A 24,157-nucleotide genomic window follows, 5' to 3' on the forward strand; every position below is an offset into this window, starting at 1 on the left:
GCTATGCATACCAGAACGCAGACACAATCCCAATGACGTGTGCGATACAAGTAACCCATGCACCCTGGCTCACTAGTGGCGATGTGCCAAGAAAGCTCCCCGCCTCATATGTCAACCCCACGATTACCTACTCGCGCGGCCGAGTTTTGACTTACTCACGTGACGTTATTTAACAAGTTTTTTTATGCTTCTCATAGGTCATGTGATTAAGTTGAAACTCGGCCGCGCGAGTACATGTAGCTTATCAGACTGGCTCAAACGAAAAAACTACAAAAAAACTTCGTGTACCTATATCTTTGTAGATACTTGCTTACCAGCAAAGAACTAGAAAACGCGGTTGCTTAATGTAAGGATACATGTAGTTTGTATGGAGTGGCGCCGTTCTCTCATACAAATAATCCCTGTTTCCGTCACTTGCATTTTCTGATTCTTTTACTGGTAAGTAGAGTACATGTAGTATGCCAATGATCATAATAAATACCCGAGATATGCAGGCGCAGCGCTAATCTATGACATGACCACTTTAATTCCTCATTCAAACAATTTCGAGTGATCTGCGATGATCCATGGTAAATGGAGTACTGATAACCTGAATATCTACATGTAGGCTATCACATGTAGATATCCGGGTATTTATGTTCAGGGTACATTACCTGTCAGTCCTTAACTTTGACGTTCGATTTGTTATGACGTTGACAACGGATTGCTCAATGCCATGAGATGACGTCACAATGAGTATATCAACAACTGCTCTACATGTATCAATCCAAAGGCACTTTATGTAAGGTTTCGTTTATTGCTGGACCTCCTTTTCAAAATTCTTCATCAACCCATCAGGACAATGTTTCGCATAGTTTCTCCACGTCGTATTTCGCCTCAACGTTCTTTGGCAGGGCTACGCAGCCTGCACTCGTTCAGTAATAATGTCAAACATCGTCTCAAGGCTCCTCAACTACAATCATATCCAGAACAGAGGCCCGTGACCCTGCACTTTCCGAACACTGGGAGAGTCTCAAAGTCGTTTTTTTCCAGTACTCCACTTAACTTAATCAAAATCGAGAAGAGATCAAAGATCGAGGCAGAGAGAGAGAATGCCTTACAGCAAAAATTGGAATCCAATCCCGAGAAAGTCACAACCACGAGTAGCATGACCCCTATATTCGATCCTAAGCCCCGAAATACAGAAGCGCATAACGAATCAGGAGATGAGCTGGATATGCTTCGCGGATTGAAATCCGACCTTGTGGGTCCCTTAATTTATACTTAGCGGATATGAATACTAATCATATTTTATAGAGGACAGTCAAGGAAACATTTCAATTAAGTGAGGTGCCAAAGGAGGTTCTATACATCGGTTTTGGCGGCTTAGTCCCATATCTCGGAACATCTCTATCAACGCTTTACCTTGCATGGGATATAAACTATTCGCAGGAAAACGGCATGGGATATTTAATCAGCGAAGAAACGGCGGGGCACCTTCTCCATATTTTGGAACCATTACAAGTTGGACTAGGTGCCGTTATTTTATCGTTTTTGGGCGCTGTTCATTGGGGATTAGAGATGGCGGAGTATGGCGGCAAACACTCTTATAAACGTTATTCGCTGAGTATTCTAGCGCCAGTAATTGCTTGGCCAACGGTAAGTTAAGCACTGAGTTATATCACTGCTTTTAGACCAATATCTAACTAGTCTTTGTATAACAGTTGTTACTGCCTGTCAATATAGCATTGATTGCACAGTTCGTTGGCTTCACCGGGATGTATTTCGCAGATTCGACAGCAACAAGTAAAGGATGGGCACCAAGGTGGTACATGACCTATAGATTCTTATTAACATTCGTTGTGGGTGCATCAATCGTGATGACCTTGGTTGGGCGTGGTCAAGTAAATGAACCTGTGTTCTTCTATTTTTTATTTTTTATATCTTTTTTGGCACATTTAATAACAGCTTTTGTAGATCGGGGATAGAGTCTCAAAACTTCCAGGTCCAGCGGCCTATCTTCAAGACCTGCGTGATTCCCAATGGGAAAATCTGCAAAAGGAAGAAAACGAACGTAAAATGAGAGTTACAAGAGAGAAAATAGAAGAGGCGGAGGCGCAGAAAGAGCAGGACGCCGCCGATGAGGAAGAAAATGACGCCAACGGGAACGACAAAAGTAATAAAGACGATAAAGACGATAAAGACAACAAAGACGGCGATGACGGCGATGATAATTCGAAGAAGGAAACCAGAAATGATACCAAGAAAGGATCTAGAAAAGAGCAAAGGAGTGAAGGAAAAAGTAAAGACAAAAAGGCGGGGGATGAGGAATCCTAGAATAATTGGTTACACGCGAACGATACGAACGAAGATGGGTATTAATGGGGTATTTAGCGATCGACTGGGATTTAAGCATGTGTATAAGAAGTTAGAATAGTTCACTAAATGATTTAATTATCAAATTCAAGTCTTTGTACTGACTTTATAACTGCATGTACATGTACATGTAGGCACAACTGCAAGTAGGCAAAGTGTGAATACATGTATATCTTATGTGCACGTTTATAGTCTCTTCTTCTTAGCCTGAGCATTCCCGTTCTTCGAGTTCTCTTGTGAAGGGAGTTGGGTAAAACACATGGATCTACTGCAAAGCTTCTATAGTATTCTTATAGGCGTTTTATACACATACCAGTACATACCACAAATATCGTAAATGACTGTATTTACATACATGTACCTGTAGAGTATTACATGTAACCTACAGCACGATACATGTATCCGCCTATATGCGGCCTCAGCCCAATACTGACCGCTTATAAAACTTATGTACGAGTAAATACACATGTGCATGTATCATTCAAGGTGGCCAATTTCGCCAATTCGTGCCAGGAACGGGTTACCATTTCTTGGCACCTGTATTAAGCGGTTTTGGAAGACCGGGACCTCGAGTGATGGGGTATGTAGAAACAACAGGATAGAAAAATATGAATCACGTGACTGATCTTGGCAGATTATTGGGTGCATGGTAGGTCTAAAAAGCAGTCCCAGACTTGGCACACACAATTCCCCCACTATCACGACGTACGATCACGGTTAACAAAAGGATTCTCATGTCCGTAACAGCACCAAACGACAACTAAACCTACGACAACCAGCGTCCACGTCCGGCCAAAATATTCACCATGGTACTTCCCCTCGTGCTCCCCCTTCATTCTTCCTGAACGGCTGCAATAAACGCCTCGGCTACGACATCGCCATTTGGAACTTTTTCATCTCCGCCGTCATCGAGGTAAAAATCCTTGACGAAGGAGCTCTGGAAAGGTCTTTTGCATCATACATAATCCGGAGCGAAAGATGCCGAACAATTGCAGATTTTATGCTCTTGTGAGGTGGAATTCTGCTCACGATTTTATGTTTGAAATGGCTGAAGTCTCATGTGCTGATGGCTTTATTGCATATGCCACGAGACTTTTAGAGTAGATTATAATCTGTTGAAGAATATTCGCTGATTTAAATCTCTCAATGACCAGCCCGCAAAATCAAAGAAGACCGCCGCTGCCCCGTTCCCTCAGCAGAGGGCAGGTGCCAACAAGAAGGCCAAGGTATTTACACCCCCCGGGCCATTTTATCCGAGATAAATAACCGAACTCGGACTTTTTGCTCCGGTTCGAATTACTAATCAGTTGTCGTGATAGAACCCTCTCATTGAGAAGCGTTCTCGCAACTTCGGTATTGGCCAGGATATCCAGCCCCGTAGGAACCTTTCGCGTATGGTGAAATGGCCGGAGTATGTTCTCCTCCAACGCCGTAAGAAGGTCTTGAACCTCCGTCTCAAGGTCCCACCTGCCATTGCCCAGTTCCAGAATGTTCTCGACAAGAACCTTGCTACTCAAACTCTGCGTCTTCTCAACAAGTACCGCCCTGAGACCAAGGCCGAAAAGAAGGAGCGTTTGGTCCAGGAAGCCGCAGCTATCAAGGATAGCAAGGACAAGGCTTCTTTCGTCGGCAAGAAGCCTTATGTCGTGAAGTACGGTCTTAACCACGTTGTTGGTTTGATCGAAAACAAGAAGGCCTCTTTGGTTCTTATCCCCAACGACGTTGACCCCATTGAATTGGTCATCTTCCTTCCCGCTCTTTGCAGGAAGATGGGTGTTCCTTACGCCATCATCAAGGGCAAGGCCCGTCTCGGAACCGTTGTTCACAAGAAGGTTCGTATCTATATTTGTTAACATTGGTTTCTGTTCTTCCAGTCTCTTACTCTCATGACTAGACCGCCGCTGTTCTTGCGATCACCGAAGTCCGTGCTGAGGACAAGGCCGAGCTCTCCAAGCTCATCTCCGCCGTGAAGGAGGGCTACCTCGAGAAGTACGAGGAGCAGAAGAGGCACTGGGGAGGTGGTATCATGGGTGCTAAGGCCAACGCCAAGATTGGTAAGTTTTCCTGAAATTCTACGCCTACTTTCTGAGCATGGGTTCTAATTATTCTTACAGCCAAGAAGCAAAAGGCGTTGGATGCTGCCATCAAGATCTAAGTGTTTTTTCCTAATTGTGTTCAAAATAAATAAAAGTCAAATTTCGGGTTAGTTTGAATCTTATGGTGTCTTGGAATTGGGTATATCTCGGAAAGCAGTGAATTTTTTTCTCACACTTTGTTATCTTCTTTTTTTTCTTTCTTTCTCTTTCTCGGTACAATACCAAGCAGTATCAACCATTGGTTAGGATAACCTACATGCGTTGCATTACACAACATAAGCGTACCAGTCTTTCAGTCCCTATTGGTGTGCCCCACGGTATGCAGCAAGCAATGACTCTGGGTACGAGATTAGAGTGCTTCTCTCAGCATCCTTGCTGCATATGTTTTCTTCTTTTTTCGTTCTCCTTCCTTTCAACTGATTTTTTTTTTTTATCTGTGTGTCCGCGCTGCATTGTAGGTGTGTAGAAGTGTGTAAGTGCGTGCGTGTGCGGCCGACGGCACAACAACTTACCGTGCGCAGGACGCTGTAAACAGTACAAATGCCGACATCTTTAGAATGGACTGGGTCCGCATACATGTAGAGTAGGTAGAAAAATTGATATAGTGGCTGTGGTCTAGGCACAACACTAATGACAAACCGCAAAGCAAGAACGTCAAAGCCGAAGGGATTGCGTTGACACTCATCGGATGAGCGATGAGAGAGTAATGGGTGGCGGTTGAGTGATCATACCAAGCAACCAAGCACATACCAAGCACGGAAAAATTTTGTCTGCCGTCCGTGAGAGAAGACACAGCCAGTCGGGTTTCCGTTATCAAGGCACAAAGGCACGGACGCATCATGGATCAGCCTGATTCCCACTCTACTTTTCCTTCTCATGCGGGGTGCGGGGTCCTGCTTTATGAATAGCAACGCTAAGAAGCTTGAATTGGCTTGAATTGGACCAAATTGAGGCTCCAGTAGGACTTTCGGCATATTTCCCCGAGTGAGGACGACTGCGGAGAAGATAGCGGCCAAGCCCTCGGGCAACGCTTTACCGTTCCTGTGCTCGGTAGGTACATTGTGCTCATGGAAATGGAAGTTGTGTAAGGCATGGGTCATGCGGAGATAGTCTTCAACCGGTGAAATCAGCCTCAGTCACGAGAACACATTCCCAGGGTGACGTTTTTCTCATCCCCCACGAACAAGAAAAAAAAATTATGCCCATCTCTATCGTCACGAACACCACCCGCCTTTGTTATCACCGCCGCCCCTCAACAATCGTGTTTTCAAGACACCACCCTCGTAGCCTCGTGCTTTGTACAACCGGATTAATAAAATGCCTGAACACACTCACATTCGCCCCTTCTCTCGTCGTCGCACCCACACCTTCTGAAATCAATAAGGACTGCCGTGTTCCCTCCTTCTCAACTCCACAACCTCCACAACCACGACAACACACTCAATTATCATTCCCCAGCTCGTCAAAAGCCTTTTTTTGTCTACCCTCAGTACCTCCGTCCACCCGTCTGTTCCTGCTGCTCCTGTTGTTGCTGTTGCTCTCTCCCTCTCCCTCATCCCCATAGAGATCCCTTCTATCCCCCCTTCCTCCTAATTGCAAGGGAATATCATCATCGTCACCCTCCACTGCCAATTCTAATGGGTTCCAGTTCTTCAAAAACACGTGCGTCTTCTTCAGCTAGCAGTAGCACTATTAGTAGCCGTCGATCCACTCGTAGTGATTTGAACAACTATTCTCATAATCCTACTGTGCCTCGTCCACGTCAAAAAAATGTCCCGAGAGAAGCTTTCACTGCCGCTATCGACCAGGGTACAACAAGTTCTCGGTTTTTGATTTTCGATAGTACTGGTACACCACGTGCAAGCTACCAAATGGAGTTTGAGCAGCTATATCCACACTCGGGGTAATTGGCCCCGAACCATACAAGCGCGGTCAATCCTCTATGGGTGCTAACTGCAGTGAATAAATCAATAGATGGATTGAACACGATCCATATGAGCTGGTAAATTCAGTAAAAACGTGCATTGAGCGAGCCACCGAGGAGTTTGTTGCAGATGGTTATGTAGTGGAAGATATCAAAGCTATTGGCGTCACTAATCAGCGTGAAACAACGGTAAATAATTTCCCCACATTTTGCTTTATATTTCTCTACAAACAGGAATGAGTGAAACTTTAAATCCATTAACCCGGTACAGCTGCTGATCCTTTTTGCTGTTTCCAGGTTGTCTGGGATACTGAATCAGGAAAGCCGCTCTACAACGCTATTGTTTGGCCTGATACTCGAACATCTAAACTTGTTCACGAATTGCGCAAGAAAGAAGGTTCTGAAAAACTGCGAGAACTATGCGGCCTTCCACTATCTACTTATCCTTCCAGTGTCAAGTTAGCATGGATGGTACGGCATGTCCCGGCTGTCCAGGCCGCGCTGAAAGCCGGCCGTCTATCGTTTGGAACAGTTGATTCATGGTTATTGTATAACTTGACTGGCGGAGTCAAGGTTGGACTACACGTCACAGATCCTAGTAATGCGTCACGAACCATGTTTTGCAACATCAAAACATTAGAGTACGATGATTTCCTAATAGACTTCTTCGGTGTCAGAGGTGTAAATATGCCTAAGATTGTGCCATCGTCGGATCCTGATGCGTATGGGGTGCTTAGCGATGGCATTCTTAAGGGTATAAAAATAGCCGGATGTCTTGGTGACCAGAGCGCTGCTCTGGTCGGGCAGTGTGGGTTCACCCCAGGGATGGCGAAAAATACCTATGGTACCGGATGCTTTCTTCTATATAACACTGGGAATGAACCGGTTGTATCGAGTAATGGCCTCTTGACCACCGTTGCATATTCTTTTAAAGGCCACAAGCCAGTGTATGCCTTAGAGGGTATGTGCTCTTCCAATACAAATCTAAACAGGCCTTATTGATCTAATCCTTCATTCCAGGTTCAATTGCCGTTGCGGGGTCCGCCATAAAGTTTTTGAGGGATAACCTTGGGTTAATCAAACATTCGGGCGAGATTGGCGAGTTGGCATCCAAAGTCAAGGGTAGGTTGGCCTTTAGAACTCGAAATCTCTCTCGGGATTCCCAGGCTATATAGGTGGATAAGCTAATTTGACCCCAGATAGTGGTGGTGTTGTTTTTGTTACCGCATTTTCCGGACTATTTGCTCCGTATTGGGTCGATGATGCCAGGGGTACCATCTGTGAGTTTACCCGTTGAAGATGCTCAGTACTAGTGACTGATTTTCTACTAGTCGGTATCACGCAATATACCACGAAAGAGCATATCGCGAGAGCAACTATTGAAGCAACTTGTTTCCAAACGAAAGCTATTCTCCATGCTATGGAGAAAGACAGTGGTACAGCACTACACACGCTTGCTGTTGATGGAGGCATGAGTAATTCCGATGTGTGCATGCAGGTATGTTCAACTAAGAAATCTAACTCTACTTCAAAAGTATGGTTGCTGATTATTGGATTAGCTACAAGCCGATATTATGGGTATGCCAAAAAAAACTCCAACACCACTATGGTCTTGCTAACATGAATTCTAGGGATTGACGTTGATCGACCTCAAATGCGTGAAACAACGGCTCTCGGTGCTGCAATTGCGGCAGGATTTGCGGTGAACGTATGGCAAGAGTTCGATGAACTTAAAAATATCAACCGGGAAGGCCGCAAAACATTTACCCCTTCAACAACCGAAGAGCAAAGGAGCGGTTTATTCTCACTTTGGGAGAAAGCTGTTAAGAAGGCCCAAGGTTGGGTAGACAACGACGCTTTAGACGCAGCCGATGACGAAGAAGACGAACGGTGATCCAGGTGATCCGCGGTAAATCGGTTATATTGACTCTGCTCTAAGTCTACTATGGCGTTGCGGAACACATTTAGTTTATTTTAAATGTCTTGAAACGTGCTTGGCCACCCGGACATTGTTACCCGTTAACGAGATTTCGGGTACCTGAGTTGGGATGCCTCTTTCCATAATTGTTTTATTTCCCCCCCTATATGGTTGGAAACGCTTGTACAACACTAGATAAATAGTTAACATAATTGAATCGATATGAAGCAACTTGGTTTTTTTTTTACAATGATATATGATGGCTCGGCTGTGAAATGTTGACTTACTATATTTAGAAATCCACTATTATGGGTTAACGTTTCAGAGTAATACCCTTGATTCGGAGAGACGAGAAACGAGAATAGGCTTATCATGACGCGTTAAGTATTGCGACTGAAAATGGTAATAACCCCTTATACTTACTGAGCAGTTATTTGCATGGGACCCACTACGGGGGATGAGCCGGAGATGTTCCTGAATATCATCTGTAGGTGGGTAACACGAGCTCCAGTGGTTCTGCAATATCAGATGTTTTCCAACCTTCAAACTACATGACAACGGTACCTCAACTTTCAGCTTCGAAAATGTATAATAGATACATATAAGGTCTATTACTACATACGTCAAAACACTCTCCAATACTAGTGTTTTCCCACCCGCTCTAGTCGGCGTTCATTAGGTTTACTTCTAACTCTTCAGATCATCTGATATATACATATCTCCGGCTGAGTGTCCTTCCTCCGCAAAATTCGTTTACACATATCAATATATTACAACTGTTTATATATTGCGACGTGCCTAAATATATACCATTCACCTTATCTACATGTAGCTATAGTAGAATACCACGAGGTTGCGGTAGAATTGTTAGGATTCTGATTTAATTCGGAGGTCTTATGAAGTCCTGTACTAATTCTAAAATAGCTATTATATCCCCCCTTTTTTGGCACTGTATAATAATATTTACCCGATAAATTTATATATCAAACTACAGAAATTACCATATATTAAAAGGAGTGAAATGTAGGTACGGTTAGTTTCATTGCCTACGTATACGTTTAGGTACTTTAGTCACTTGGCCAAAACACCTTAGAGACGTACTCGTCCAAACTTCACCACCATCGGTCGGTGAAAACTTGTCACTAGGTTTTTCTAGGATCCTCGAAATATCACGATTTTAACTCTGGTTACGTATTATGATAGAATAAACGCTTCAAAGCAAATGGTCTCGTAACCATAAAGTTTGAACGTACTACATGTACATAAGATATATCGATATGTTATAATACGTGGTATATACCCATATATGCAGCACTAGGTAGGTATAAATAATATAGAATGAAATATATCGATATATAATCATATAACGGGTCTCAAAACCGCATGCTTTTTTTTTTTTTTGAGTATAACAGGAAACCTTTATGGAATAGTAGCAAGATGTACACATAGCGGGCCAGATTCTTGAGCTAGGCTGTAGTGTATCCAGACTTTCTTTTTCTTCGGTGTAGGTACCTACATTATGTACATATACAGATATGTACGTATACGTATATGTCGAGTGTTGTTCACTGGATGGGGCTAGGTTTCCGACCGCAAGTGAGCATTTCCAACTGCAGTTTTTTTCTTTCTTTTGTTTCCAGCCTTCTATCTCCTCTTTACGTTTAATCCCGTATAAGCTACATGTACGTATCTACGACATTGGCCTGGCCTAGCTAGGGATATAACACATGGCACATGAACTCTTACCATTGCGTAGAGCCAAAGTCACTCGTTTGGTGAAAAATAAGGTAAAACAGTCTCAAGCACGTACTGCAAGTCATTTCTATACGCTTTATGTGGGTTTTAACGGCTGCTAAGATACTCTGGGATGTCTTCCTTATACCATATTAGTACCTAGCTATCGAATTAATATTTGGCACGTGCCCCCAGAATGTCTCAGCACATCATTGTTCCTCCTTTTTCCCCTCACGGGAAAGATCTCGGCTACTCATATGGCAAATCCAGGTGGAAGAGTTCAGAAACCAGAGGGCGGCCTAGAGCTCAGTTAATAGGTGCATACATGCAGTCAGTCACAGCATTATCTCGTTTCAAGGGTAATCATTGGAACGATCAGGGACGCCCTGGAACGCATTTTACACCGTTGCGGTACATACACCATCATACAGAGGTAATTGGAAGATCGCTCCAGCATCAAAGTACTCAACAATAATCTCCATCATGCACCTTAAGAATTCAGTACATCTTTCGATGGCTTGTAGAAATCGGTGTTTATCGAGCTGAAGACAGACCCGCGGAAATTTGTTGGTCTGTAATGCAACCCATCAGAATTTTAGGACTATTGCATAGACTGTACGTATGTATGTACACACTTTGATTCAGGCCGATTAATATAGTATTCTTGATAGTGGATGGTTTTATATTGCCCATTCTAACATTGGTAGCTAGGAAAAGAAAATAGTGAGCGGAATCTTCATTTAGCAATCTCAATAGATGCTAGCTTGCAGTGAGCCTAGTCTGTAGTCATAGATATCTCCATTCATAGCTGTGGTGTTAATTATAAACATACACGCATGGTGTACATATACTAAATTGCGCATGATGAGTCGCTGATAACCTGGGATTTAGGATGTCAACCCGGCCCAGCCAGACATTGGGAACCTGTAACTTGCAATACATGTCGACCGAGAAATCTCTTCTACGCTGGGTTGGAAATGACGGGATAAACATCCAGAATGGTCCTAATCCGTTCTTCTGCAGGAGAATCCCCACGCCGATGAAAACTAACACATTGCGAGAAATTGCAGAGTCTTAAAGTCTACACCTGAAACACTACGTAGATCAGATCTAGTAAGCAAAAATTCGTAACTTGAATTTTCCTGCGCGTGGGAGAAGAAGCCTTCAACTGAAGATAACCATCCAAGTGCGGAACGAGCGGCCCAAAAAGGAACGGCCCGAATCGGCAGGAAGCAGAGTCACTTAGTTCTCGGTAGGGTAAATAAACTGGGAACGTCTGGAACGTGCGGAGCCGAGACCCGCCAATGTTGAGCGGTGTAGCAAGTACATGTATGGTGCGCACACTCTTAAAGGTGACACGGTGGTATCTGGAAGTGGAACAATCGTGGCTGCAAGGTGAGCTCCAAGGCCAATGAGAGGGCTTATTCCTAGCCACTTTGCTGTATTCCTGCTGCAATTCATTTTTGAGGGTATAAATGGGTATAATACTGTTCCACTTTGCTCAGTCTTGGCGCCTTTTACATACAAAAATCCGCAACTTCAAACTCTTATAACTTTTTAACTAAAGTAGATATCAAAAATCTGGAAATAAAAACTAAAGTTCATCACTAGTACTGCACTTTTTATTTACAGATTTTTTTTAATTTTTTTTTTTGGCAAAGTTATAAGCCCTCGAATTTTCGCCCGATTCTCGTCATCTTTAAGAGTGGGCGCACCATAGCTAGTAGGTACTCTACACCATCGCACCTATGTTGAAAGCTGGGCTTGAGTGAAAAAAACCCGGTTCATTCCCAGCTCTGCTTCGACTTGATTGGTCAAACCCTGGACTGTGTTAGTGTGCATCTAGCCTATGGTTAGAGCTCACCCGACCCTGCGAAAGTGCACAACGAAGTATGGGTGCTGCCACTGTTAAACGCCAACTCCCCAATTGACAACCCAAGAGGTCAGTATCTTGAGGGAGTAAAACGTACGGCCCTTTACATGCATACGTGTATGCAGCATGTTTCTTTATCCAATATAAGAGGGTACATGAAGGGTAGGGTATGGTAGGGGAATTGAGTGCTCTGTAGGTACATGTATGTACTGCATGTAGAGTATTGTACATGAAGTTTCCACTGCACGTCGCATAAAGTACATGTAGGTACAGGTACCTCATGTAGATACCTTTGGAGTAAAGCGCACGATGTGCTCTAGAGAAACTAAGTGCTCTATATCCTCTACTCTACAGTACTACAACCCGTATGTATTAGATTTACTAGCTAACTACATACAGTTTATGTAGTACTCTGCATACCAACATATGTAGAGTATATTCATACATGGTGTTTTACCTAAGTACTCTAGATTGTTCTAGAGTTCGATCTATAAAATGAGAGTGCTCTAGAGGCAGAGTGCATAAAAATTGGGCAATGGTCTACGTGTACTAGGGTGGTAAACCTCAAAAGATTTGAATTTGGCTGCAGCTGAAATGCACGCCATATATATGTTTTTAAGTCACATGATCTGTGCTCTGCTATTTGACGACAGCCAGTAATTACATGTAGAATATCCATCGGCGGAATATGAATTGTGGGGTGAAACAGATCACTCTTCAATGTTAATTTTACAATCTGCGACTCAGATAACTTTTGATTCCGTCGAGCCCTATTTGAAATGTTCGGATTTGTTTAGCTTGGTCGAGTTCTAATTAGCAAAAGACATATTTCTAATTGCATAAACTGATGTCTAGAACAAACCGAGTGGGTAGGAGAAACCTAGAGAGTGGTGCGCCAGTGCATGGGGCTGATCATCAAATAATTTGTTTGATATCTTTACGCTGGAAAAGGCCGATGTTACATTCCCTTGATCTAATATAGTTACAACATATCTAATTGAAATAGAATGGAAGGAGATTTGATGTGGTGCGAGATCATGAGAAATATCGGGTACATGTATGGATACCTGTATCATCCCATGCCCATCGACTTTCGCAATCTCAAACGGCTCATGAACCACAGACTTCCCCCTGTCAATGCAAGAGACAACGCGCAATTCTTGTCTTAGAGTGCCAAAACGGTCGCGTAATAGCCTGAAGAATCCTTTTCTTTCCTTTTTTGGTGGGGTACTAGACACTTAACAACCAAATCGCTACACATTTTCCCATAGGGGATATGTTGATCTATCCATCCACCACCCACTATTCCCCATCCCCATCCCATTGATCCCCATCCCTCACCAAACGCTGGTTAAGCAACGGAACCACAGTGCGTTCTAGTATTAATCCATGGCGAACAGGAAAAGACTGAAACGACCCCAGTTCTAATTCAGCCCAGCTGCGGCCTTGGATTCCTGGGATTACCAGTCTACATGATATTAGTATAGTCTGTCACATCCCGGAGGCACAGCTATAGGTGGGCTCTCATCTTGTGCTTTAGGGTTTCCCGTGGAACCACTTTCCTATCGTTGGGAACCATTCGGACTATTTTCCACCTCATCAAACTTGCTTTAGCGATTATAGTTTCCCCTCGGATGATGCAAATGCGATTAGCTCGATCCATTGCCATCTTGGCAGCATGAAAATCGAGCACCGCTTTCAAGCGGGATGTTGGTACCTAGATTCAGCGAGATCTAGACATACAGGGTCGGGAGGAACAATTAATCCATATGATCCACCATGTAGACGAATGCTATCCAATTTATCAGGACAAGGGATCGGGGCCCTGGGAATTTCGACATATGTACCCCAAATCGGAATGTTCGAGAGCAGTGATGCTTACCAGGGGTCCTGCCTGGAATCGGGTTTCGAGCACACACAGACTCAATAACCTTTTTATTTATTACTTTTCCGATTTTTGCTTTTATTTCAATTCTCAGTTGGTCTTAAGGTCTTTCATTGACCGACATTACATCAGTTGGATTTAGGAGAGTTTCTATAAGTATGAGAGCAGAGTACGGCCTTCATCTACAACTTCTTTTCGACATCACGACCAATTCCACACGCCTTAATTATTGCTATAAAACTTTTTTTTCAAGGTGGAAATTCGATTTCCCCCCTACACTCGTTACTAGCCAACTCGAAGCCTCTAAACGTTCTCTCTCATATCTATATCTAGATATTTCTCAACTTTATTAGTATATACTACTTCCTGATACCTCGAATCAATACCGAAGACAATGTGTGATTTTGTCCGTGTAATTTACGGCTGTAGTAAGTAGTATATAACCATCTCTAGTCCGTAAGGTTTATGTGTAATGAGCTAACAACTTTTACAAAAGGGCATTTTCGACTCCTTGTTAAAAATTGGTGCTCCTTATATGTAACTAGTGTGGGTGAAAAACGCTGTGGCGTTAATGTGGTGGGGGAGGAACGTCCTAGTGAAAGATGCAGCAGTATGAGACACTCCTATTTTCCTTACTTTTTAAGACTTATGCTTACTGTTAATCACTGCGGCTCTCCAAGGTACTTGTACTACCACTGGTTCCTGTTAAATAAGATCAGCCAGCAATGGTGCGCGTTCCCACTCGTTGGCATAGGAAATGTCACCCAGGCGCTACAAATAGATATTTACTGCCAAATTGGAAACGGAGTTCTGGTTTTTATCAAGAAACAAGCGAATAAAATGGGAGAAGGACGAAAAACGGTAGAATGCAATAATCAATGGCTTCCATATCTAGGATCGGATGGCGCAGCACACGGGGAATTTTCTTTTTCTTAATTATTTGGGTATTCCTTTTTTCTCTTCCCCGGGAAGGGACGGGCCGTCGGAAGTGCTGAGAAGGTAGACACCAGGGATTCTTTATATTGGCCAAGTTTCCCTAGGCATCCTATTCATCATTCCCCAGGAACTTTAGACCCAAAAGGTCACGTGGTTGGGTACTTCCTCGTAATTTTCCATGTTTTTAAGCCGTTTTCTTTTGCCTTTTTGTCTGGTGCACGTGGGATTTAAGTTCTTAATGTCTTGTATTCTTATCTATTTATAGGCCTACAGTGTGTGACCTCCCTTAAGATAAGAATCTCTACTGCTTCTCCCTTCTTCAGACAAACTACATATATACATGTATGTTGTTTCATAGGCACGTCCATTAGATGTCACCCTAAACCCGAAAACGGTGTAAAATGCTGCTGTCATGCCAGGTACGTAAGGACCCTAAAACTCTGAAAGCGTATTGCCTGTCTTCATATGCACAAGATTTATCTTTATTTACCCAGGCCGGTTTAATATCGCATACATTGCATCGTTCTCCTTCTCCAGATTTGACAACTCAGCACAGTTATTCCCTGGTTTGAAAGGCCCACACGTATCACACCCAGAATCCTTTTACACCGGCGGATGCAGCACCTACTTGGGCAGTTCCCGGGGATGCAATGCGTCCAAGTAAGGCGCCTGAATGGGCATTTGGGCGCCAATATCGCATAACCTCGGGATTCCCGTTCGAGTGGATTTGATGAGGGCCCTTCAAAGGCTGGTTATTTCAGCTTTACGTTACGGTGGCCCAGGAAGTAGGTTAGGGCAGCCCCAATGTCTTTTACATACGGTTCCCACGGGCATGAGGGATGAGAACTTGGAATAACACGATATCGACGCTTCTTGGTAGAGCTGGGACTGACAAGCGAGCGGGTATGCATACCCATGGCGCCATAGGGTCTGTCAGAGGGTGAGATTCTGGGGTTCTGGACCCTGAAGTCCGAACTCTGAAGTCTAAAATATGGACTAGTTCCAAGTGAAAATTCTCGGGAGTCTGGACCATAGCTAGGCCCTTTGCCAACAGGGGTAAAGAATGAATGGGAACAACTTGCTAAATGAGATAGGAAAGCTTGTCTGAACTAACGGTGAATCCCTAATCGCCGCACAAGACAGCAGCACGTGAAGATGTCCATCCACATCAAAAATCATACACCTCGTCAAGAAGTCCTGTGAGTAATGGTCGATTACTGAGTCGAGACAACAATATGCCGACTAGGAAAATGGTGGAAGAAAGGGTACGAACTGCCAAAGAAGCTTGACTCTCCGAGAGATACCACGAAGAGGAACGAGCCAAGCCAAAATACCTAGCCGCATGTGTACCTACACAGAGAATCAACTAATGGCTGCAAAAATGGTTCGTCCAGCAGTTCTTTGACCAGTGACACTACAAGAAGTGAGCCGGGTTCTGTAATAGGTTGTTACCAGGAATAATTTGGTCGGGGAATTTGTATGGTTGGCACTGTTACGGCGTAGACAGGTTGCGACGATCCCCGCATCGATAACAACGACCACGAGACTCTTGTTGGCCCCCAGTTCCGCGCAGGACCTTTCCTGTCCGCAGGGTTTCTCGACCGCGATAGCGTGAGGAGAATTTCCGACAACCTATCATGCCACCATCAATGACAAGTTAGTCAATTCCCAAAAACCAATGGATCTCGATATGAGCACAGAGCATTGCTGCATGCCATCTAAAATCCTTCTTTTGGCTTCGTATAGCATCCATTCCGAAAAATTGCAAACTATTACCAGAAGCCAGCAAACATATGTGCACGATAGCAACATTCTGCAGCCGCACGCTAGAACGCAACGCTTTCCGTTGAATTCAGTTTTGCACATGAATAACCACACACAAAGGCATTCTGGAACTTCCCGGTGGCGGGATAGCATACATGTATCCTATGATTGCTGGAGGGTCTGACTTTAACGCTAATAGCGTATTGTTTTTCTTACAGTACTACTCACCGGCCACATCACCGAAATTCTTTCTTGCATAACATAACCCACCGAAAAACCAACCCAAGCAAAAACGTTTCTCAAATTTAAAAAAGCAAGCAAAAAATGCCACTGTCTTGATGTTTCTATTTTGGATAATGGCTGGTCCCTGTGTGAAAACCTGGTGCTGGTTGTCCTTCCTTGACTGCCTGTTTTCCGCCTTTTTTCGATATGGTGCAGACGTATCCCGTTTAATAATCCCCCCGCATGAGTGACATGCCGTGTTTCAGATGCCATGCCATGTTCATCGTCAATCACTCGCCGGACAAAATAATTTGATTCACGCCAAGATCAAGATTCGCTTCTGAGGGGACACAAATTCATATACATCACAATGGATCTTGATCATCCTCTTGGCTCTGGTTGTCCTTGAAACTCATGAGATCGATCACAAATTCGTTTCTTAGGCCAGGCATGCCAGAAATCGGGCCGAGGGTCGGTGGGGCCATGGCCCAACATTCTTGAAATACTCTCCTCTAGGGTACAGTCATCATCAATTAAATGACGTGGCACAGAGGTGTCAAATATCCTTTCTTCAGAGTTGCCCGCATCAGGGGGCTCGAGCTCTTGCCTGGCAATATATGCATATCGAATTCGGTCAAGATCGTTGCGGTACCTAGTATACCAAAGCATTGTGTAATGCCCAGCATATGGAAAGCATCGGGTTGGTTTCCCTCATGTATCACCGATGTAAACCCAGCGGGACGGAGCGTTTACCCATGGTGGACGTTGCTGTTACTGAGACATAAATGGGCGGGGGTTTGTTTGGCGGGATAAGCGCCATGATCTACATACAACGATCACTACTCACGATCACGGGCTGTGTTTCTTAGTGGGGGGCCCAGACTATTTGTTTTTACATGCCTAGTTTCAAATCAATCGGGAGCCGTGAAATTAGTAGCTCCGCATAATCGCGTGCCGTGTCAATGCCTTCTGCACACATGGGTGCCGTACATTGACGCAGTGAGTACGAATACATATGTATTTACGGGATCTCCGGGTCCCCTTCAGCTGAGATTTTTTTTTTCTCTTTCGATAACCCAACAGCTCCGTAGTATAGGGATTCTTCTGTCCAACAGTGAAAATTATGTACCTCACGGCGTCCCGATCCCGGCGCGATCCGACGTACTGCATACATCGGACTCATGGTTCAGGTACCCCGTGAGCATCTATGTTTCTACCTATGTGTCCTCAAAGACAGGAAATTCTTCACAAAAGTTGATTTGCACATTTCCTATTCTGTTTCAAATTAGTAGATGGAGTAGCACTAAAACCACCAAGGCACCCGGGCTAGCGGTTTAGCTGGACTGACTAGGGTCAATCATAGGCCTAGGTCTCAGGTTGTCGATAGCTAGCCCCGGTAGTTGGGTATCCCTGCCCCCATCCCCAGTAGATAGATGGGTATGGCCTTCTTCTTTGACGGTACGGTTCAGGGGATCAGACGGGAAGATTCGCGAGGTTGTGGAACTATGGGCGGGCGGAAGAAGTAGAATAACTAAGGGAATAATCATGAAAACCCCGGACCAATCGCAGCGGATCAAACTACTCTCTACCTTAGTACATGGTTATGCTTATCGTAAATCTGGCTTTGGCGGATTGTTGGGCGTGGAATGGAGTCGCAGCTAACTATTGTAACACCTATCCCAATCAGGGTGACACCAACCGAGTGATAGGTCGTGCAAAAACGAAGAAAGTTCACAGAAATATCGAATATAATATTTTTGAGGCAATGAGGCCTGGTTTCCGTTTGAAGGTCTTATTTTCTATTATAAAAAAAAATGATGTAAGATTCATTCCTTAAGCCTTGAGCACCATCTTCCCCGAAACATCATCCCAGCGATAAACTGGGCCGCTGCCAATATTATAACTAAAATTAAGAGATTATATCAGTTACAAACACCTCCTTTCTTTTTAAATTTTCCAGTAATTACAACATGTAGCTATGTATACATACCAGTAATAATTCTCGGTCCCGCCCCTCTCAAGCGCATTACGGAAGGTGATGTTTATCCTCCCGCCGCCCGCCCACGAAGCCGTAGAGTCACCAGCGGTACTGGAAGATGACGAGCGCTTCGGGATAGAGTGGAGCCATTTAGATTGAGTCGTGGACCGCATGAGGAGAAGATCCCCGGAGGGGAGAGGAAAGGTGTGAGTTAGTGCTGGGACAGTTTTACTGTGAATTGGCTTTTTGTCAAAATATGTTGAAATCCAACAAATACTCAAAAATCAAGCAATTAGGCCTCATGCAAGGGAAACCAACTGCCTACTTGTTATCGGATGGGAGTATACTATACTTACTGCTTCATGAGGAAATCGCGCCGGGAGCCAAGTGACAGTGAAGCTATGGCCGGATTCTCACCTAGGAACCGTTCGTCGTCGGAATGATACCTGCGTTATAGGTCCTCTTGATCAGCCCCTACCGTACATCACCGCCCATTGACAAAGTGCTCAATCGTTTATGCGGCAGTCTTACGATATCGAATCATTACCGTCAGCGTAATAATTAATGAGTACGAAATTGTAGCTGCAGCCCGTACGCTTCGCTACATACTATAAGATCGAGTCGATAAGTATGAGTACGGGTATTGTATGTATATATGTGCGGTTAAATAGCTATAGCTATAGCTATATAGCTGCCGCGCACCGGCCCGGTTGGGACATACCTGTCGCAGCATCTCCACGCACTGCGGCACCGGTCGGGGACTACACCGGTACCGGTCTGGCGGAACCGGGTGTTTGGACTTTGTGTCTAGTAGCTCGCCGGAGTGAGGGTGGAAATAGGAGATTGCGTCGACGCCGAAGAGGGATGTGCTTCAATTCACGCAATATTAAGGTTAATAAACATTCCTGATTAGGATAGTATGAGGATGAGTGAGATAGGTACTATCGGGGTGTCTTAACGTTAGTTTCCACGCCGGCTCTGGCAATCCTGTACTCGACCCTGTAGAATGGGAGTTGCTTTCGGAGGAAGAGGAATAGCTCTTTTGACAGAGAGGTGTGCAGGAAGGGGTGGTAGTGCAGGATGGAGAGGTCTTGTTTGTGCGTTATGGCGGTCGGGGGGATCTCTTCTTGGGTGGGGGTTTAGTGGCGTTTGTGGTTTTTGAGGCTTCTGGAGCTTCGTTGGGGGCTTTCTCGTTGGGAACTTTCTCGTTGATATCTTTCTCATTAGCATTTTCCCCACTGGTATCCTTCTCGTTGGTATCTTTCTCATTGGTATCTTTCTCATTGTTATCTTTCTCTACTGGTTTGGTGGACGACAATTCGAGCGAGGGCGGGAGACAGGCGATTGGGAAGGGGTAGGAGGGGTGTGTGCTTGGTGGTAGGTCGGAGTGGAGTGAGAGCTTGGGCTTCTTGGAGGGTGCGGCGGTGAAGTAGGAAGTTATTGGACGTTTTGGCATTTTGAGAATGTGAGCTCTTGGTGGTGGGGGTGGTAGTTGTGGTGGGAGTATGTAGATTTGTGGTTTGAGTATGTGGTGTAAATAGATGTATATACCTGGTTCTACGTAGCTACTGTACTGCTGTAAGGATTTGCTAAGTCACGTGTGATTTTTGTATGCGCTAGAGACTGTAAATGTTTTACCTTCAGACTCTTTAAACTACGATATAGTGGATAAAAAAAGTTACATCTTTCACAATCACTCGCATCTTGAAGCTGATATACATGTCGTGAATTAATAGTCACGGACAAAGAAATCATTTCCTAATCAGCCATATTGCATATTTCAAAAAGCGGACGATATTCAGATTTTATATAGTCACTACCATCCACACAAAGTATGAGAAATTCTGTGAATATCATTGTGTCCGACTCGGAACTACATGTATGTACTTCACAGGATCTGACTTGGGACTACTTCATGGAGCCTGACTCGAGCATTGCAGGGTTAGGGATAATATTATCATGATCAACTAAATTTAATTTGAGCTCTCATGGGGCTTGAAGTACGTAAGATATAATTTCAATGAGATCATTTGATTGACACTTGACGTACACAGCAGGGTTGATGGTGATAGGAGGTGAGATTTATGGGGTAGCAAACTTCGTCGACTACATGTATTTACCATACGTCATTTTTGTACAACTGCCAAGCCCTCCTGAGCGCAGTGCACGTGACAAACAAAGCTGCTAGCCTGCTTCAAGACCGGATGAACCCTCAGATCTCAAACGGTGTCGGAGAAAGCTAGATAAACATGTGCCGCTGACAAACACCTCCCTGCCCGGTAAGACGTTTGGAGGACCCGGAAAGTTTATTTGGACGTTCGTTGTTCTGTTTCACGTGCTTTGGTTTGATTGGCGGCACGTGGCGCTGGCCATGGTGCTGGTGTCTCCGGGAAACAATGATCGGTGAAACACTATTTTTAACACGTCCTCTGCCAGCACGTGCGGGTGCCTGCTCTCCGCCTTTGGGTCGAGGTCTGTGATTGACGAATATAATTGACTGCCTAAACTACAGTATCATTGACTCCAAGATGCCACCCCTCGCAAGTCCTCTTCTTAAGTTAGACCCATCAGAATCTCAGGGAACTCAATTTCAAGATGTAAATCCCACCGGCTATTGCACACACGGCATGACGGTCTAGAGTACTCTACACGGCCTATTTCACCATGTAAACCCCGATCTGTAACCCAACTGTGATCCGAGGAGATGCATATTTCCACAATGTTCTCCCTCCTCTATGCCTGACTCTCTTCTTATCAAGGGGTGTCCCTGCCTAGAGTACCTGTGGAGGCATATACTTCTGAGATATATGTGTCACTATTATACTCCCAGCGACACTCTTGCCGCGGTAAAATGCTCCTGTGGCAGGCTGCTAACCCATTTCCACAGTAAATCATCGCCCTTTGGGAAGGAACACGACCGAAGCGTACTAGCCGGCGCTGCAGAGCACGGTGATCCTGAAGAGACAGCCATCAGAAAGATACATACGTATACATCTTCCCGCCAACCCCGCCTACAACTCACCCAAAGCGATCTCTCTCTCTCTCCCCCAGCAGCAGCATATGTCACAACCACAACCACCTCAACCACCCCGACCACCAGCCGTCAAGACCCCCTCGTGGATTCAAAAGCTCAACGCTCAGCCTGCCATGTCACCGAACCCCTTAGTCCTCTCCGATGCTGATATATCCTACATCCTCAACAACCTCGACGCCCCCGCCCTCCTCTCAACCCTCCAGATCCTCACCACGGCACTGGCAGAGATCACGACGAGGCCGTACGACATCCACCAGCCCCTCCGCCAGTCCATCACCACCTCGAATGGCTCCACAACGCTATTCATGCCCTCGTCCAACACGGACCTGACAGCCGTCAAGACCGTAACACTAAACACAACAACCTCGGCATCGCCCAAGGGCACACTAACAATCTTTAATGGCACAACCGGGGAGCTACAGGGGGTACTGGCAGCGGAGCAGTTGACCGGGTACCGGACGGCGCTAGTAAGCATGATTATACTACTGAGAAGGATCAAGCGGGGCACGCCGGTGAAGCGCATAGTGGTGTTTGGCACAGGGAAGCAGGCTCGGTGGGCGCTCAGCCTGTGTATGAACCTCATCCCGGGTCTGTTGCAAGTTACGATTGTGGGGAGGTCGACGGTGCAGCGGGTGAGGGATGCATTGCCGGGGGCGAGGAAGCTGAACGAGGTGACAAAGTGGAGCTTGAGTAGTCCGGACTGCAAGTTTGTGGCATTGGCACCGGTGGGCGAGCCCGGGTTTGAGGGGAGGTTGCGGGAGGCGGTGGGGGGCGCGGATGCGATATTCTGTTGTACGCCTGCTACGGAGCCGCTATTTCCGGTGGAGTACTTGACGGCTGAGAGGACGAGGTATGTGTCGTTGGTGGGGTCGTATAAGCCGCATATGAAGGAGATTGATCCGGCGTACCTGAGGAGGAAGGATGTGACGGTGTTCGTGGACTCGAAGGAGGCGTGTCTAAAGGAGGCGGGGGAGGTTATTAGGGCGGGGCTAAAAGAGGATGATTTGACGGAGGTGTGGAATACCCCGCTACATGAAGAGCTTAAGGGGAATGTGGTGTTCAAGTGTGTGGGACTGGCGATTATGGACTTGGCTGTTGGGGCGGAGGTGTTAAGGCGGGCGAGAGAGGAGAGGGAGAAGCTGGTGTTTTCGGAGACTTATAAGAAGATTGGGGTAGAGATTCCAAACTTTTCATAATGGGGTGCTAGGGGCTTTTGAGAATGTTGTGGGACTGGTGGGGGTTATGACGGTTAGGAGATATAAGAGCTGCGAAATAACATAACTTCAAGGTTTAGCTTGGGTGGATGTTTCACCTATTGACGACTCACATAGGTCCTAAATACTATATAGAACTTACAAGTTCTACAAGAATTTATTCTCTATGGGCTCAATAATATAATAGTCTTCCTCGCCGTCTTTAAGGAAGCTTTACGTCCGTTTGTTTCACCAAGCCACAGACTGGAGAAAAGAATGATTACTAGTCCAGGCTGGACTCCCTTCTTGAGGGAAGTGGAAATTCAATAGGTTTCCCTCCATACACTTTTATTTCCTTAGCCAGCCAGGGATATTTCCCCCCAAAAAAAGAGAAAAAATTGAGTGTACTTTCCTCTACCCCTATGAGTGACCTCCTCTTATCTCAGCCCCTTCATAAGACATAAAGGCAATGTACCCCCCTTACGTTATACTCCTCAGTCATGAAGATACACACCTTCTACAAGCTCCATCACGGACTAAAATATATGCCTTGATAATTGCTCCCTCCTCGTGGAATAGTTACGGGGCTTTTGACATTAATTTCTAATTCTTCCTCCTTTAATTACCAGATGTATAAAGGTTTCCCATTATGTATAAGCTACAAGCTATCTCATACGAGGCCTCCAGCCTTTCCGGGTAGAACACCGTTCCTCTTGATAACAGGTGCTTTATCGTTCGACACCATGACCTTATTCTTATTGTCTTGAGCGACAACGGTTGTGAGTATGGGGGCCGAGTGATTGTCTGTGACTGTGCTTAGGATGTTATGTCAGCTAGAAGGGTTTGGAGGTTGCAACGCTTGCGGGTGTTGGTTGGCATGCCGTGGGTTATTTGGGGCTACGGCGGGGCTGGTTACGTTGGTGGGGGAGCTGTGGAGGGTGTGTTTGGGTGGTTAGAGTTGGTGGTTATGGTGCGGTAGCTAAGGGAAGATTGCTATACCAGTCGACTTGATCCAGGGCCTTGCGCTGCGCATCGGGGCGTGTGCAGTATGGTGGTGCACTTGAAAAATCTACATATTAGAATCGGTCCCACTCGATCTGTACTGAAAATCTAATCTCACTCATCATATTTATCTCTTCTTTCATACACACACAAAAAAAAAAAGAACAAAAAGTACTGCAGATTTCACCGGGCGAAATCTACTACTCCCACCCCTGGATTGAACGTGGGCCTTCTGTAATCGAA

General features: G+C 45.1%; 6 protein-coding genes across 6 annotated transcripts; 5 read left to right on the top strand and 1 right to left on the bottom strand.

The window, feature by feature from the left end:
- Nucleotides 1–841: 841 nt before the first annotated feature.
- Nucleotides 842–2,316, top strand: LAJ45_10437 (uncharacterized protein; the record flags this gene model as incomplete). Its single annotated transcript, XM_046119962.1, has 4 exons — nucleotides 842–1,243; nucleotides 1,297–1,638; nucleotides 1,704–1,883; nucleotides 1,957–2,316. The coding sequence occupies 4 exons, from the start codon at nucleotides 842–844 to the stop codon at nucleotides 2,314–2,316; spliced, it is 1,284 nt and encodes a 427-aa protein (XP_045966771.1).
- Nucleotides 2,317–3,161: 845 nt separating this feature from the next.
- On the top strand, nucleotides 3,162–4,510 carry LAJ45_10438 (uncharacterized protein; the record flags this gene model as incomplete). Its single annotated transcript, XM_046119963.1, has 5 exons — nucleotides 3,162–3,164; nucleotides 3,510–3,581; nucleotides 3,675–4,187; nucleotides 4,250–4,409; nucleotides 4,470–4,510. The coding sequence occupies 5 exons, from the start codon at nucleotides 3,162–3,164 to the stop codon at nucleotides 4,508–4,510; spliced, it is 789 nt and encodes a 262-aa protein (XP_045966772.1).
- Nucleotides 4,511–6,322: 1,812 nt separating this feature from the next.
- On the top strand, nucleotides 6,323–8,269 carry LAJ45_10439 (uncharacterized protein; the record flags this gene model as incomplete). The annotated part of the gene is made up of 8 exons (XM_046119964.1): nucleotides 6,323–6,354; nucleotides 6,426–6,564; nucleotides 6,673–7,336; nucleotides 7,396–7,497; nucleotides 7,575–7,655; nucleotides 7,707–7,873; nucleotides 7,935–7,953; nucleotides 8,007–8,269. 8 exons carry the CDS (start codon nucleotides 6,323–6,325, stop codon nucleotides 8,267–8,269), a joined length of 1,467 nt encoding a protein of 488 aa, XP_045966773.1.
- A 6,864-nt stretch (nucleotides 8,270–15,133) lies between these two features.
- Nucleotides 15,134–16,059, top strand: LAJ45_10440 (uncharacterized protein; the record flags this gene model as incomplete). Its single annotated transcript, XM_046119965.1, has 6 exons — nucleotides 15,134–15,140; nucleotides 15,216–15,287; nucleotides 15,504–15,510; nucleotides 15,602–15,624; nucleotides 15,865–15,920; nucleotides 15,982–16,059. The coding sequence occupies 6 exons, from the start codon at nucleotides 15,134–15,136 to the stop codon at nucleotides 16,057–16,059; spliced, it is 243 nt and encodes an 80-aa protein (XP_045966774.1).
- A 2,481-nt stretch (nucleotides 16,060–18,540) lies between these two features.
- On the bottom strand, nucleotides 18,541–20,141 carry LAJ45_10441 (uncharacterized protein; the record flags this gene model as incomplete). The annotated part of the gene is made up of 7 exons (XM_046119966.1): nucleotides 18,541–18,610; nucleotides 18,698–18,916; nucleotides 19,042–19,131; nucleotides 19,217–19,293; nucleotides 19,407–19,554; nucleotides 19,628–19,806; nucleotides 19,887–20,141. The coding sequence occupies 7 exons, from the start codon at nucleotides 20,139–20,141 to the stop codon at nucleotides 18,541–18,543; spliced, it is 1,038 nt and encodes a 345-aa protein (XP_045966775.1).
- A 1,248-nt stretch (nucleotides 20,142–21,389) lies between these two features.
- On the top strand, nucleotides 21,390–22,915 carry LAJ45_10442 (uncharacterized protein; the record flags this gene model as incomplete). The annotated part of the gene is made up of 3 exons (XM_046119967.1): nucleotides 21,390–21,406; nucleotides 21,573–21,634; nucleotides 21,786–22,915. The coding sequence occupies 3 exons, from the start codon at nucleotides 21,390–21,392 to the stop codon at nucleotides 22,913–22,915; spliced, it is 1,209 nt and encodes a 402-aa protein (XP_045966776.1).
- Nucleotides 22,916–24,157: the final 1,242 nt, after the last annotated feature.

Source organism: Morchella importuna (assembly GCF_003444635.1).
Source record: "Morchella importuna strain M04M26 chromosome Unknown Morimp01GS046, whole genome shotgun sequence".
NCBI lineage: Eukaryota > Fungi > Ascomycota > Pezizomycetes > Pezizales > Morchellaceae > Morchella > Morchella importuna.